This window comes from Lampetra fluviatilis, chromosome 34, assembly GCF_964198595.1.
Source record: "Lampetra fluviatilis chromosome 34, kcLamFluv1.1, whole genome shotgun sequence".
Lineage (NCBI taxonomy): Eukaryota > Metazoa > Chordata > Hyperoartia > Petromyzontiformes > Petromyzontidae > Lampetra > Lampetra fluviatilis.
Genome location: NC_136308.1, coordinates 9,657,409 through 9,673,099, shown reverse-complemented (window position 1 = coordinate 9,673,099; position 15,691 = coordinate 9,657,409). Strand labels below are relative to the sequence as shown.

Below are 15,691 nucleotides of genomic sequence, written 5' to 3'. Positions count from 1 at the left end.
TGTGCGTTTGTGCCATTCTGGCCTTAATGCATGCTCGCGCTACAGCACCTATCACACCAGTTTGTACTTCTAAGTTGGCAGTCTTTATTTTCGTCTTTGTGTGTGTCAGTGACGTAGCTATCGAGTGTGCAGGCGGTGCAACTACACAGAGGCTCACGGGTAGAAATGGTGCAGGCACCAAGCTACGGGGGGTGGGAGGCGAGCGGGAGGGAGGGAGTGCGGGGAAGCGGGAGGGAGGGGTAATTTCCGTCCTCGCACCAGAGCCGATATCGACCGTGTTATGCCACTGACGTGTGGCTGTCTGCGTGCGGGACGTGTGGCTGTCTGCGTGCGATGAGCGGTGGTGTAGTGGCTTAGTGCGCTGCACCTCGAAGCCCGGCGACCTGAGTTTGATTCCTGCTCACCGCCAATATCGGTGAAGAATATCTGAAGCGGTCCCGAGCCTCCATTGGGCCGACTGAGCCTTACATGAGTATCTCCCCGTGGTGCGTAAACGTCCCCGCAGGGGAGACAAAGACGTCCGGCGTGGTGATTGCCACACAGTCCCCCACCCCCTTGTGCGTTGTGACGGCCTTGAATAGTTGCTCACTTGCTGCCCCACCACTTCAACTCCACCGCTGAGCACAGGCGCAAAGGGGCGAAAACATGAAGCGGCCAGCAAAGCACAGGACTGTCGAAGTTGTAAGACGAGTTCCCAGTGTTTTGTCTTGACTCGAGCAAGGTTATTTATAATAAGAGTTTGGGGCGAATAGAGACGATGACGGGAGGGAATTGAAAAATTGAGCAGCGTGAGGATAGAAGCAGAAAGGGAAGTGTTGTGACCTGTCGTGGGGTGGGTGAGTGGTTGAGTGGATGAGTGAGCAGGTGGTTGACCGAGTAAATGAGCAGGTTTTTGAGTGATTGGTTGAGTAAGTGGTTAAGCGAGCGGTTGAGCGAGCGGATGAGCATGTGAGCGAGTGGTTGGGTAGGCGACACGGAGATGACCTTTGTGTTGGGCTGTGCGGTGGTGGTGGTGCAGGGCTGGTTCAGCCCCGGCCAGGTGTTCGCGCTGGACGAGTACTGCGCGCGGTACGGCGTGCGCGGCTGCCACCGCCACCTGGGATACCTAAACGAGCTGCTGAGTCGCGCCGAGAGCGGCGCCATCATCGACCCCACGCTGCTGCACTACTCCTTCGCCTTCTGCGCCTCGCACGTCCACGGGAACAGGTTCGGCTCCCTGGCGCGCCGGGCTCGACAAACGGCACGATCAAACGTCGCTGAGCACCGGCCCAAAGGCCCCCTCCAAATAACCAAACGGCCCGCAAAACAAGCATTGAATTTGGTTCTGCATTGGATTTGGCAAAGTTCCAGTTGGTGTGACTGTCATGCGACGAATACAGCGGGTGGACCAGAGGTCACCTTAAGGCATCTCAGAGGGAGCTCTGCAATACCCTCTTCTGTGAGCCGTTGTCTTAACACGAAGGACCCGCACGGCTGTGTGTGAGATGCGAACAGACACCTGATCTCATGAGCCGCCACCGATAGCACAGTCGTGATGACAGTGACACAAAAACCCATTGCTTCTGGCATCATGTGCCACCATCATCATATTTGTAAAAAAAAATTAAGAGATCTTTATTTCCAATGGGATTCTCAACATGGCTCGATTTTCCAATGGATATTTTCCGGTTTGCTGGATAACGGAGTTGGTGGCACATGACTAGTGTACAATAGTAGCCACAGCCATAGCGGGAGGTCGACTGGCTTGTGGTGTGTTCCGGTGCAATAATATTTATTCAGGTAACCGACACGGACAGATCCGGATTAATTGAAACCCCCACGTTTTATTGTGTCTCCGTTCGGGCCGCCGTTTTCGTTTTCGTCGGCCGGAAATTTCGTGCAAAACCTTTTTTTTCTTAACGGTCCGCAAACTTAACGAGCGTCGAAGTTGTGTCAGGGTCTCGTCAGCAAACGTGATGCGACGGCCTCATAGCGGCGGTGACGGAACCGATAAGAACGCTAAAAGTAAGTAACAGCACGGCGATAAAGCCAGCCAATAGAAGGGGAAAAACATGCATAGTAAAAATAAGACCCAATGGGTTTTTTTTTTCTTCTCCAGGTTGTCGTATCCGAGAGACCGGTGCTGTCCCTAGACTCCAGAATACAAACTACACAAAAAAAGTAATCTTAAAAACGAGTTGACAGCCACTTGAGCCGGACACCCATGATCAGTGTGACAGAACCCGTGGTTATGTCAACAGGAAGTGACATCACTCACGGCGCATCGGTCAGAGCTGGATGGACGGGAGGGGGGGCGCCCGTTGATTGACTTTGACAGGCACCGAATACGGACAGGCCTCATCAGCCTGACAAGGTCCCCGCGATTGTCAAAGGAAGTGACATCAGAGTGAAGGGTCGTTGTCTGGAGCCCCACGGACTGCCACGAGCTCACTTGCCTTCTGCGCCTCGCATGTCCACGGGAACAGGTTCGACTCCCTGGTGCAGGCCCAAAGGCCCCCTCCAAATAACCAAACGGCCCTCAAAACAAGCATTGAATTTGGTTCTGCATTGGATTTGGCAAAGTTCCAGTTGGTGTGACTGTCATGCGACGAATAGAGCGGGTGGGAAAGCAATGTGGACCAGAGGTCACCGAATATGCACAGGCCTCATCAGCCTGACAAGGTCCCCGTGATTGTTAAAGGAAGTGACATCAGAATGAAGAGTTGTTGTCTGGAGCCCCACGGACTGTCACGAGCTCACACTTGCAGCTTCAGCCCAGCGCTGCCAGTCTCGCTTATTAGCCTGCATGTTCACTTTAGTGAACCTCCGTAGCGTCTGTCCGCATTCAATAGGCGCGGCAAGGCGGTGTGGATTTACGAAGCATCTTCACGGCTACTGCGATTCCGACTGCTGTGCGCATAGGGAGGGCGAACGCATTAAATGTGGCTTAGCAAAGAGTGTTTCTTTAATGACACGTGAGCTATTCCTTCATGGCCCGTGTAAATTCTAATGATGTTCTAGAAGAGCGAGGGCATTGAAAACAATCCGGACACGCCAATCCCCTCCAAAATTTGGGGGTCAAGAATGTCAAACTTGTATTATTTTTAAACCGTGTTCTGTAAAAGATGGCAGTATCCACCACCGATGTTATTAGCCGTTGTAGTCATCTGTGTTCAATCCACTGCTGGATGAAGGCCCCCCAAGCTGTCGCGAACTCGAGCAGTCCTACGACGCAACCTAATCCATCTAGCTTATTTTACGCTAACTGATTCCATCACTCTATCTCCGCGGGGGACGTGCTCCTGGACTGTAACTGTAAATTCTGAAATTATGCTTGTTCTCATAGCTTCTGAGAAGATATTTTTCCTTTTACAGGAGTAGGTTTAAGCGGCCAGTGTTGCAGTTCAGAAATAGGCTTTTGTGTTCTGCCACCTAACGATTTGGGCATACTAAAGTCTTGAGACCCCTCCACCACCTGAAATGGCCTAACAATTTAATTCGTCGCATGTACGAGTGTTTAACGATACAAAAGAGCAAAATGTCACAGCCAGATTTAGCAGCGATTAGATCCATGGAATTTCGCTTGAAACTGCGTCAAGCATCTTCAGAACAGAATCCAGGAACACAGAATCGTATATCTGAATGCTGATGAATTTGGCTCTGGGAATTGCTCTTAACCTCATTCGAGTGAGTTAGCTGGATCGAGAACAATTTGTACCTCGTTAAAACGTGACGATTTTAATTCGATTGACAATTAAATTTTATTTTGGGCATAACTCACACATCAATTAATTATAAGTCTCCGCTCTTCCTTAGTGGAGCTGGTGTGGGCGGGCGGGCGGGCGGGCGAGCTGCTTTCTAGATGTCGCAGCCATCATCATCCAAGTCCAGAACGACGCGACTGTTGACCGCGAGTGACAGCTCTCAGGGCCACGCACACCGCGCGTGTGTGTGCACGTTGATGTGTGCGTTTGTGCGTGCGGGGAGGAAACCTGCCGCGCCAGGTCGCACGCTGTCGGCCGTCACAATGCGCACGGGAAAATCTGACGGACGCGTCCGATGTTTGAGCGTGAGGTCCGATTTGATACAGGTGGACAGATTACATCCCAACGGGATGAGCGAGCGCGAGTGTTCCTCGGTGCTCGTGTGCATGTACGTACGTGTGTGCGTGCATGTTTGTGTACCGCAGACGGGGAGCGGTAGTGCTCCGGTAGGCTTCACTGTGCAACGAACCCGGCGACTCGAGTTCGATTCCCAGCCATGGCTACCGTCAGCGGCGCATTGTATCAGAACCTGTCTCGTGCCTTAATAGGTGCTTGCTAACAGCACTCGTGTCTCACCAGTCCATGCAGCTAGGTGGGACATTTTGGTCTACACGTGTGTGTCAGCGTGGCTATCGAGTGTGCAAGGTGGTGCAACTGCACTGGGGGTCATGGGCCGCGCAGGCCCAGGCACCAGGGCTACAAAGAGGAGGGGGCGGGGAATTGGACAGAGCAGGGGGATCCATTTAATTCCTTGCACCAGCACCCATGCCAACTGTGCCCAGCCACTAATGTGTGTCTGGGCGAGTGTGGAGAGTTGTGGCATAACGAGTTGGCGCACTGCGCTACAAACCCCGTGTGTGTGTGTGGCAGGCCCGACGGGCTGGGCTCTGTGACGGTGGAGGAGAGGGACCGGTTTGAGGAGGTGAAGGAGAGACTCCGCATGCTCCTTGAGCATCAGATCACCAACTTCAGGTGAGTGGCCATCCCCTCCACACATGCAGTTCAGTCGATGAACGTTCTCAGGTATCTCACTCTCCTACCTCTCTTCTCTCATCTCACTCTAATCCCCTCCATGCACTCCCCTACCTCCCCTTCTCATCTCACTCTACTCCCCTCCATATACTCTCCTACCTCTGCCCTCTCATCACATGCTACTCTTCTCCACACACACTACACACACACTCGTGCCCATGCGCATACGACAGCTCTCCCGCGGGAAGCGCGTGAGACGACTGCCCGAGCTGCACGGGCCAGCGAGCTCCTCTGCGGAACGAAGAGGGAAAGCCACGCACGGGCCGTGCAGCGTCTAAACGGGAAGCAGCCGCGTTATACAGCCATGCAGCGGGGATGTTCGCGTCGGAATGGCCGCGGAGACGAGAGCGAGGGAGAGAGAAAAATTATATTCACAAAATGAGCAAGTGAGACGTTATCGCTTTTTTTTCATTTCGTGTTGTCGTCCGGGCCGTGACCTTTTGGTGGTGGCACATTAATTACGACGGCGCCGGAGGGTGGGCGCGCGTGCGGCGAGATCGGAGAAGAGGGAGAGAGCGGCAGAGGGAGAGAGGGGATGGGAGGAAAAAAATGAACGATGAAATGAGACTGGACAAGCTCCTCGTTGGTTGCCATGGAAATGCGGCGGCGGTGGCAGCGGGCATTAGCGGTTGGCACGGGCTCGCGGATAGAACGCCCAGGCATGCGGGCGAACACACGCGCACGCACCCACGCACGCACCGACGCACGCATATGCAGGAGTGTATGTGGAGGATAGCAGGGTGAGATGAGAAGGGGGAGGTGGGAGCGTGCGTGGAGGGGAGTAGAGCAAGATGAGAGGTGGGAGCGTGCGTGGAGGGGAGTAGAGCGAGATGAGAGGTGAGAGGTAGGCATGAGCAAGGCATTGGACGATCTTGGTGAAGACTGTGATTGAGTGCGATCTCGCGAAGGTCAGGCGCCAGGGGAAATGAACGCCTATTGATGACATCATTCAAACTGTTGATAAAAGTGGGCATGGGCAGGAGACATCGTGGCTGCATGAAGGGATGACGGGAAGGTGTGAAGAATACGAGCGGAGCGGCAACTGAGGGAATGGAGCGTGACTTGAAGGACGTCCACCGATGAAGCTGGAGCAATGAAATCATCTCGAGTGTGCCGGTGTTGCATCGCGGGATCGCGAAAGATGGTGGCGGCCACTTTAGGAGGCCATCATCCAGCAGGTGGAATGACCACGATTTACGATGATGATGGTGATGATGGTGATGATGGGAAGAAGATTCTCTCAGAATACTAGACGAGGAGAGACCTACACGTCACTGCATTTTATTGAGCGGTTCATAATCATTATAATTATTACGCAACTGAGACACACCGGGATCTTTAACGTCCCGGCAAGACTAAGATTTTAGGGAAGGCGGATGCCTCCTAGACATTGAAAAATCCTGGAAATGCTCGACAGGTGGAAACCCGAGCGCCTACGCATGCGCACACACACGTGGGCAAGTGCTGTTAGCGAGTGCCTATTAAAGCTAGCAAGGTGCACACAAAGGAACGGGAATAGGATGGGCCAGCACCATGCCCAGCCGCCATGGTCTCCCCAGTGCAGATTATTAAACGCCACAAAAAGGTACTCGTGTTAATGCTGAGTCGACCTAAGGGAGGCCACGAGGTGTACTTTGTGATTCAAGCCCAGACACACGTGCTCACTGGCCACATGCAAGTCGAGTGTACGTGGAACACGGACGTGTGGGCCCGCTCACGCGCGCACACACATACAAATTCACACTCGCACACACTGACCACATGCGCGTTAGGTGTACATGACTCTGATACGCACACACACACGCACGGGCACTCACGTACACACGCACGGGCACTCACGTACACACGCACGGGCAGACACTGTACACTCGCAAAAAGACAAACATCCCCGTATCGCTGCAGCAGAATGTTGGCACGAGTTCTCCTTGAGGTAAAGACTGGCACGGCATGGCAGACGATGTTTACACACTACACTTTATAGTAATTTGAGACCGAATCAACCTTGGGGAGGCCCAGGACTGGTTCAGATCATCGTCACTGGTGTTGGCCATGAGTGGGAATCGAACTGGGGTAATAAATCAGTGCGCTAACTGCTTCCCACAAAACTCACACACAAACAGAGAAAGAGACCCCCCGTGTAGCCTTAACAGGCTGTTGGGGCAAGTGCTGTTAGCGAGCACCTATAAAGGCCGCCACGGCAGACGAAGGGGTGGGTTGGCAGCACCACGCCCAACCGCCTTTGTCTCCCTCGTGGCAATATTTACACATCGCACCCAGGTACTTATTTCAGGCTGACCCGACTTTGGGGAGGCTCAGGACCAGTTCAGATAATCGTCACTCAATGGCAGAGCCAGGATTTTTAGGTGGGGGGGGGGGGAGCAACCCCTCCAGCAATGAAAAATTATAGAGGAGTTGTTAGTAAGTAAGGACTTGTCCCTTGCTTTTTATGCAATGCGTGTGTGGCGATGGCGCAGCCATCGATCCAGGGTCGAATTTGAACCGTGTCATGTGATCGGCATCGCGCTCGCTGAAGGTGAATGCCTTCAGGGAAGTCGTATATATACTGTATACACAACTGCGCACAATTCTGAATCACTTATAACTGCTTTGGCGTTACTTATTGCCAATTATGGACTCTCATCTCATAGTCCCTGGCACGTAATAATAGGCTACACAGTGGCAGTAGGGGTCACAAAATACCGATTTATTACTAATAAACCCCAATGATCCGATCTAAATCCCTAATTGGGGGGGGCACGTGCCACCCCACCTCCCCCTCCACTGGCTCCGCCAGTGTCGTCACTGGTGTTTGCCGTGAGCGGGAATCGAACCCAGGTCGCCAGGTTCATAGCGTAACGCGCTGACCGCTACACTACCGCTCCCCAGGCGCGCACACACACACACGAGCACACCCTTGCCTACACACAATCGAACTCGCACGCGCGCACGGACGGCCACTCCCAGGCGGCCGGTGCAGACGAGACGAGCGCACGCACGGACGCCCACAACGCCCCAATTTGTGCTGTGAGATTTTGCACCTCACGCTTCATTAGCGACACTTTAACTCGGAGCCGCTCGCCCGCCGAGCTGCGCCGACTTAAAATTCACAAAAAAAAGTGAAAGGAAACGTGGAACAGGCGGGTGGGGGGTAGAGCGGTGGGAGGGGGGGTGCCCTTCTTTTTTGTCCGCCGAGTTATTTTGCGTCGTCATTCCTTCATCGTTTTGTCAAAAGCCGGATTGTGTCCGGGGGGTGGGGGGGAGTGAGGGGGGGGCAGGGGGAGGGGGTGGACCCTGGGTCCTGGGTGGCGCACAGGGGAATCGTAACGGCCGCGTCGGAGTGCTGAACCGGCTACGCTGAGAATCCTGGGTTGAGACCGGAGTCTCGCCCCCCCCCCCCGACCTCTCAGAACCCCCCTTCTCGTAGCCCATGAAAAGATCCACGTTCGTTTTTATATCGGACCAACGTGGTGGCGGTTCTATGCCAAACTCCGCGTCATTAACCCTCCACCACATGGAGATATTGCCTACGATATATTTTTTTGATTTTTGACACACGTTGCAATGTATTGAAAACAATTCTGACCGATGAAGCTGCTTCTCCAGCGGAGGCTTGCGACTTCTCCGCAGTGTTAAATTCGGAACGCCGTGTTTATATAACAACGTAAAATATTCCGACAATAATTTATTTGCAGGCCGTTGTCAATCCCGCAGTGAAGGCCTCTCCACACCCTGCCAATTATGGAGGTTGTTTGACCGTAGTTCACTCACGCTTGTTAAAGAAACGGTTGCCATTCATTGCTGTGTGTGTGCCCTGCGCTACTAATCCGGCGACCCGGGTTTTATTCCCGCTCACGGTCAACACCAGTCACGATAATCTGAGCCGGTCCTGTGCCTCCCCTAGGTCGACTGGGCCTCAAATGAGTACCTGGTGCGGTGTATAAACATTGCCACTTGGGAGACAAAGGCAATTGGGAAGTGGTGTTGGCCACCCACCCCCTCGGGCACCGTTCTGGCCTTCATAGGTGTTCGTGACGAGCACTTTCCCCAACACTCTGTTAAGGCTATAAGGGGCATCTTTGTCTTGCAGGTATTGCTTCCCATTTGGGCGGCCGGAGGGAGGACTGAAGGCGTCTCTGTCTCTCCTGGAACGTGTGAGTGCCGCTCGGAGACACCGGCTCCATCTCCTTGTCCACGTTCCACAATCCACAATCCGCACTCCAGAAGATTAATGTGTGTCCGTGTGTCTGCCTAGGTGATGTGTGAGACCTCAATCTATATCTTTGGGCAGGTGGTGATAAATTATTGTTAATGTCCCCTGGGTGACGTGGCTGTCAAGGTGTCTCTCTTAGGTATCCTTGAAGATCTCTGTGTCTGCGTCTATGCAGGTTTCTGTCTGTGTCTGTCTGTGAGTGATTTTTAAAGAAAATTGTCTGTGTCTCTGTGCAAGTGTCTTTAAGATCTGGCTGTTACGTGTCTGTCTCGGTTTACGTTAAATTGCCCGTGTCTGTGCCTCCGTGCAGGTGATGATGAAGGACATCTCAACCCCCGTTGTCCAGGACGATGTGCAGATGCTTCTGTGTAAATGTCTGCAGAAGGCTGCCCACCTCAACTTCTCCAACGTCTGTGCCGTCGCCAGGCACGAAGGTACCCACGCACATACACACACGTGTACGCACAAATGTACGTACGTACACATGCACAAATGTACGTACGTACACACGCACGAATGTACGTACGTACACGAGCACGTATACGTGTACGCACGCACGCGACCCGGATTCGCATCCACGACCGTGGTCCGCGCAGGCCGTCCCGGTGCCAGGAGTGGGTGGAATTTGTCACGTTTTCGCACCTCCGATTAGCACGGTTGGTTACGTGCAGCACGAAGGAAGTTCCACACGCATGACGTCTTTTTAAAATCAACGTCAAGATCAAGAGACCATTGTGGTCACAGCCAGCCGCGGCTGGCCCCCTCCACACCTCACTACAAGGTTCTCCCCTCTGCCAGAATCCCGCAGCTGCTGCTGCTGCACAGGAGATGTGCATGGACCTCCAGGATCTGCCCTGACAAGTATCCCGCCGCCACCACCATCTGGCCTTAGGTCTTCTCTTACCCTTGGTCATTGGATTCGTGGAGAACCACTCCGATGTCTCATTCGAAAATCGGGCCTCCCCAAAAACCGTGATTGATATGAAGCGTTAGTGGCGTGATGCGTTGTTTACTAGGTGTTGTGGCGTGTTGGAGACATCCTGTGTGGCGCTACGTTGGCACGTGGTACAGTGTTTTGTGCATGTCTTTTAACTTGCCGTGTATATGCTTTGGCCCGGTTGCTGAGCACAGGCCCAAAGTCCCAAAACCATCGAGCGGCCAGCAACAATCGGCACTATTGAAGAGTTTATGCATTACTTGAAGTGAGCAGGGTAATAAGAGCTGGGGGAAAGAGACGATGGGAGGCAGTTTTGACTTGGAGCGGTGAGAGCAAAGAAACAGAAGCGTTTTGATGGTAATTGATGATGGCAATGATGATGATGGAGAAATTATGTTGATGAATGACAATGATGATGTTAATGATGACGACGATGACTATGATGATGTTAACGATGTTGTCTGCGTCCCGTAACTCTCCTCTCTAACCTCGACTCTCGTTTCTGTCCGTGTGTGTCGAGAGCAGCCAATCAGAAGGCTGCAGGTGAGGGGCATTGTGGGTCCTTGTCTGCTCCCTGATGGAGTGAGTCACTGCATGAAATTAGAATAAAAAAAATCGCAGACAAAGATGCGTTTTTCTTGAGGGAGAAAAGCAGTTCCAGGGCAATTGATGATGTGGCAGTTATGTGATATTCCTCATCGAAGAGTTTGAATTTATTTTATTTTACCAGGTAAGGCCCACTGAGATATGTAGCTCGTTTTTCGAAGTGTCTTGGCCACAATTGATAGCCCAACAAAGTGGCTTATCGTTTGGAAATTTATAGCAGCCAAATATCCTTAACGCAGGTTTCTAAAATGTGGAGGGAAAAACCGGAAGACCCGGAGAAATATCCACGCGACCACTGAGAGAAAGACACGCAAACTCCAAATATACAGCAGACGTCAGGGTCGGGATCGAACCCACAACCTCCTGTATACCAGGCGAGGTAGTTAACATCTCGCCACCATAACTGTCAACCTCATCAATGAGCTGATGCGCACATCTCCATTATGAATGGAAAATTAATTATACCAGCCACAGTAGTGTGATCGTGGCCATGCTACAAGACTATGGACTGTACATTAAAGCGCCGTAGTCTGTGCTTCTTAAGTCGAGGAATTGCAAAACTACGCAAACTCTCTCTGCTGAAGCCCTCTCGTTGTGGGCAGCAAACCTCGAAATTAGCGTATAGCTGCTGAACATATTGCTGCCACCGTGCGGCAACAATAGAATATAATGGTGTTGTTAGTTTGTGAAGTTATTTTATTCTGTCCCGTGTAAACCGTGTCAGCGCATGGATTATAATCGGTAGAGATTGTTAAAGGTGCGACGATTCAGAGGCTCGCGGTGAAAAACGTGAGACAGTGGTTTTTAACGTCTCGCTGGCAGGGTTCAGAAGGGAAATCTCGTTGCAAATGGAATATGTTTTGTTTTATTTACATTTTCAAATACAATTGTATTGAGCGGTTATATTTTTCATACATGTAGTACAATGTCGCATATTCAACTTGCTGGGAGCTGAGATATTGGCGGACATGTGAAAAGGTCGAATGAAGTAAACGTGTATATAAAATGACAGTCGTGCTGCTATGCGTGAATAAAGCACCGGTGTGGGCCGGTTAATTAGGTCAGGGCGGAACTGTGACAGTCGGATATGTGGCCGTTGTGCTGTTCAGACATTTGGCTGCATGACCCTCCGTGTGCTGGGGTGGGGGGGGGGGTGAAGCGGCGGCGCTGTGGGCGTCACGAGCGCTCCGCTGGAGTGGAGAACTAACGAGCGTCATCCCCCCCCACTACACCTCCAAACGTCTCGCTCTCCCCATTTCTCGTCTCCCTTTGCTTCTCCACCACCACCACCTCCTGGCATTCCATGTCTCTTGCATCCCCGTGTTTTCCACGCATCTCGTCCATGTCTCCTGCACATCTCCTTCGTGGTTTCCCCCGTATTCCCCCGTATCTTCTCCGCATCTCCCCCCCCCCCCCCCGTGTCTCCCCCCGCGTTCCCCCCCCGCATCTCCCCCTACGTCTCCCTCCACGTCAAACCCCCCTGCCCCCCCGCGTCTCCTCCCGCGTCCCTTTGTCTGCGGCACTGGATGTGTTGTGGCCGGCACGGGAGCAGAGGCCGGCGTGACGCCACCAGTGCGGCGTCTGGAGGAGACGCTGCGTCTCGCGGAGCACTGCATCGACGTGCTGCAGCAGAACCACGACTACCACTGGGAGGCACGCGCACGCACACACACACCTGTGTGTCCGTCTTCCTCTCTGATGCTCTGTCACTCTGCATGTCTGCTACGTTGCCGCCTGTCTGTTTCACGACACCCGTTTGTCACTTTCTCTCTGTTCACTTCTCTGTCGATTCTTCGGTCTACTTTTTTTTTAGTCTCCCCATCTGCTACGTTCTTTTATTCATGAGTCTATTTGTCAACTCGTCTGTTGGTTTCTATATTTTTCTATCGGTCCACCCGTCAGTATTTCTGGCCATTTGTCTTCAGGTAATTTGGCTGTCTGTCTTCCTGTCTGTTTCTCGACTGTTATGTCAGGCAACCTCTGTCCACCTGCTATGTCTGCTCTGTCTGCCTCTTGCAGTCCATATTCATCTGATGTTCACCTACTTGTCCACGCCTTGGCACAGACACCTGTCACATAAGCGGTAAGCCGCTTGACGATGTGAGTTGCCCACTGACCTCTGACCTCTCTTCTTCCTCCTCCTCTCTCGTCCTCCACTCCTCCTCTCTCCTCATTCCTCTCTCCTCCTCCTCTGCACTGCTCCCCCGCCGGCAGGGAAGAGAGGTGAGCCATCGCTAGACCATACCGCACACGACTCCTCTCGATGCCACGGGCCCAACACAATCCCATCGCTATCACTCCAGCTGCTCGCCCCCTCCCAGAACCTTGCCAACGGCGATGACGCGGCACAGCGGTAGCGCATTCACCGCTTGTTGTTGCAGAGGTTCGCGGTTCGAATCCAGCGGCCGCCCTAGTTATTATTAACCGTAGTAGTAATAATAGTGGCACTACGCAGAGTCTGCTTTAGTCGCACAGGACGTTAAAGATCCCCTGACGTCATTCACAAGAGCAGGCCGTCGTGTGCCGGCGTCGGGGGGTCCACATTTGTAAAAGTTCAAAACCACCCGCGATTGATTAAGTTCGGGATTACACAGAGCAATCATCGCCCCCTACTGGCAGACTCGTGCCCCAGGTAACTCGCACAAACGAGACTCTATCCTGGTGTCTCGAGTTCTCGCCTGCTAAATCAACTTGAAACTTGACAACTCGATTCACTTAGTGGGAATGGCTTGGGATGTTTTCCAAAGAACGAAATACTTTAGTCGCTGGCAAGGCCACTTCATTGTGTGGAGAGTACTTGCGCGTGTGTGTGTCTGTGTAATCACCGGTACTAATAGTGGGGGTGGGAGTGCAGTGGTTTGCGCTCCTGCGCTACCATCTCGGTGACACGGGCTAGCTTCCTGCTCACGACCACTAACGGTGACGGCTAATATCTGAACAGGTCCTGGTACTCCCCTAGGTCGACTCAGCATTTAATGAGTACCTGCTGCGATGTGTGTAAAACATAACCACCTGGTGTTGGCCACCCACCTACCCCCACTTGTGCCATGCAGGCCTTCATAGATGCTACTCGCCAACCGCACTTTTTGCCCCAATACTCTGTTAAAGGCTAAACTAAACTCAGCAATTGTTTTTTTTTTATTTTACCCGGTAAGGCCCACTGAGCTATATAGCTCTTTTCAGTAGCGACCTGGCTATCACAAATTATAGCTCAACGAAGTGGCTTATCACGTTGGACATTTACAGCAGCCAAATACTCTAAACGCGTGGTGATGTTGATTCTAAATGTGGAGGGGAAAAACTGGAGGGCCCGGAGAAAAATCCACGCGACCACGGGGAGAGAGACACACAAACTCCAAATATACAGCAGGCATCAGGGTCTGGATCGAACCCACGGCCTCCGGTTTAACAGACGAGGTAGTTAACATCTCATAACCGCGGGGCACCACGGTGTAAGGAGGTCAAGGCTACACGGGGGACCTTTGCCTCTGCAACGCTCGTCCACCGCAGGCATTCGCCTTCTGGTCGGAGCTGATGGGCGAGCACGCCGAGACGTTCCTGTCGCTCTACGTGGACGACTTCGACGCTGCCATCGCGATGCAGCCCGCCGAGTCATGGGACAGCTTCCCGCTCTTCCAGCTGCTCAACGACTACCTGCGCGCCGACCGTGAGCGTCACCGACACCGCCTCCGGGTGCCGGTGAAGGGGTTAGGGTGGCAGGCAGTGGGCATCGCTAGAGATGCAGAGAAGGGAAATGACGAAATAGCCTGAGCAACGCTTGCGCTCATCGCAGCGTTTCCAAGCGGGGTATTTTTGTTCGACGTTTTACAACCGAATGATCAAGTGCTTTTTCGCAAAAGGCTGCTGCTTGCTTGCTGGCTGCTCGTAATTGGAAATAAACAAGCCTGTGCGCTGCTGTGCCCGCCGTAGACGTGAGTGAGAGCGATTGCGCAAGATTTGCTGCAATGGGGCCGTCCCCTACCCCCTGCTGTGCCGCGACGACACCGCGAGTTACGTTCACTCGGCACATAATAGGGGGCACTCGTCACACGTGCTTTATTTGTGTGTTTTTTTTCTGGCCAATTTAGGGAAGCACCAGCCTTGGGGCCCCTTGCCTGCTGCGCGCTCGGGGTCATGAAGGAGCTGTGGGAAACTCTGGCCTTAAGAACGTGGGGAGAGAGTGGGGGTTTGGCGTGCCTCAATGTTTGGAAGAAGTAGCCGAACCCTACAGAGTGACTTACGGGTGCACTCCGCCGCGGAGGTTGCTGATGGCGATCCAGAGCCTGAGACCGGCCAAAGCGACTGGCGGGGGGCGATTTTGCTGATCGAATGCGCGAGGGAGGGTAGTGAATCGGTAGCGGGCAGTCCGCGTGGGGGAACCGGGTCGGGTTGCACAGGACGTGTGGGGAAGGAGGCCGTTGTTCGTGTGTGTGTAGCTTACCTGTGCAACGGGAGATTTCACCGGCACCTGCAGGACATCTTCGGGCCCATGGTGGTGCGTTACGTGGACCTCATGGAGACTTCCATCGCCCAGTCCATCAGCAAGGGCATCGAGCGCGAGTCTTGGGAGCCCGTCAAGTACGTGGGGTACGGACGCGCGGGCAACATGTCGCCAGAGTGGTTCGGGGGTGTTCAGATCGCCAAGCTGGAACAGCGGAGATCCTGGTTACAAAGCGACCTCGGACGCCCGCCGTTCTCACGTGCAGTCAATGGTCTCATCACGGGCGCTAATCGCTGCTTAAATGATCATCACATTAAATTTGGTCCGACAACTTAATTTGGCTCCATTCCAGCTCGAAGATCTCAAATGTCTTCTTGACTGCCGTGCGTCGAATATTACTCAGTGGCAGAGTGGATGAGGAAAAGCTGCCCACCTCGGTGGTAGCTCTGTACTATCTGCTTCCGCGAGCAGTTCTTTAACAATCAATGGCCCACACCGCTCTGCGAGAGTTCTGAATGGATTCTGCGTGTCTTGACGTTGGGTTCCGGTACTACGTTGAGGATTAAATTAGGGTAAACATTACACAAAGTGAAAAGAAGGTGGAAGGATGTGAGCACGGGAGAAGTGGATGGTGTGGTCGAGCCTCGGGAGCTGGCGAGCGGCGACAGTGGCTCCCGGGAATCGGGTGGCATCAGCGAGCAAAGCTCTTCATAAATAACTTA

The 15,691-nt window shown here is 53.1% G+C and overlaps 1 protein-coding gene across 6 annotated transcripts in view; it reads left to right on the top strand.

The window, feature by feature from the left end:
- LOC144944368 (calcium-dependent secretion activator 1-like) overlaps positions 1-15,691 on the top strand; it is a 118,608-nt gene that overhangs the window by 79,307 nt on the left and 23,610 nt on the right. For 4 of the 6 annotated variants that reach the window (XM_078872476.1, XM_078872475.1, XM_078872474.1 and 1 more), the window contains exons 13-20: positions 1,019-1,206; positions 4,614-4,715; positions 8,863-8,926; positions 9,296-9,419; positions 10,448-10,465; positions 12,081-12,181; positions 14,039-14,195; positions 14,965-15,115. In XM_078872476.1, the coding sequence (XP_078728602.1) occupies positions 1,019-1,206; positions 4,614-4,715; positions 8,863-8,926; positions 9,296-9,419; positions 10,448-10,465; positions 12,081-12,181; positions 14,039-14,195; positions 14,965-15,115 (905 nt within the window). The remainder of the gene's footprint in view (positions 1-1,018; positions 1,207-4,613; positions 4,716-8,862; positions 8,927-9,295; positions 9,420-10,447; positions 10,466-12,080; positions 12,182-14,038; positions 14,196-14,964; positions 15,116-15,691) is intronic. The other 2 variants (XM_078872477.1, XM_078872473.1) reach the window with 1 other exon arrangement.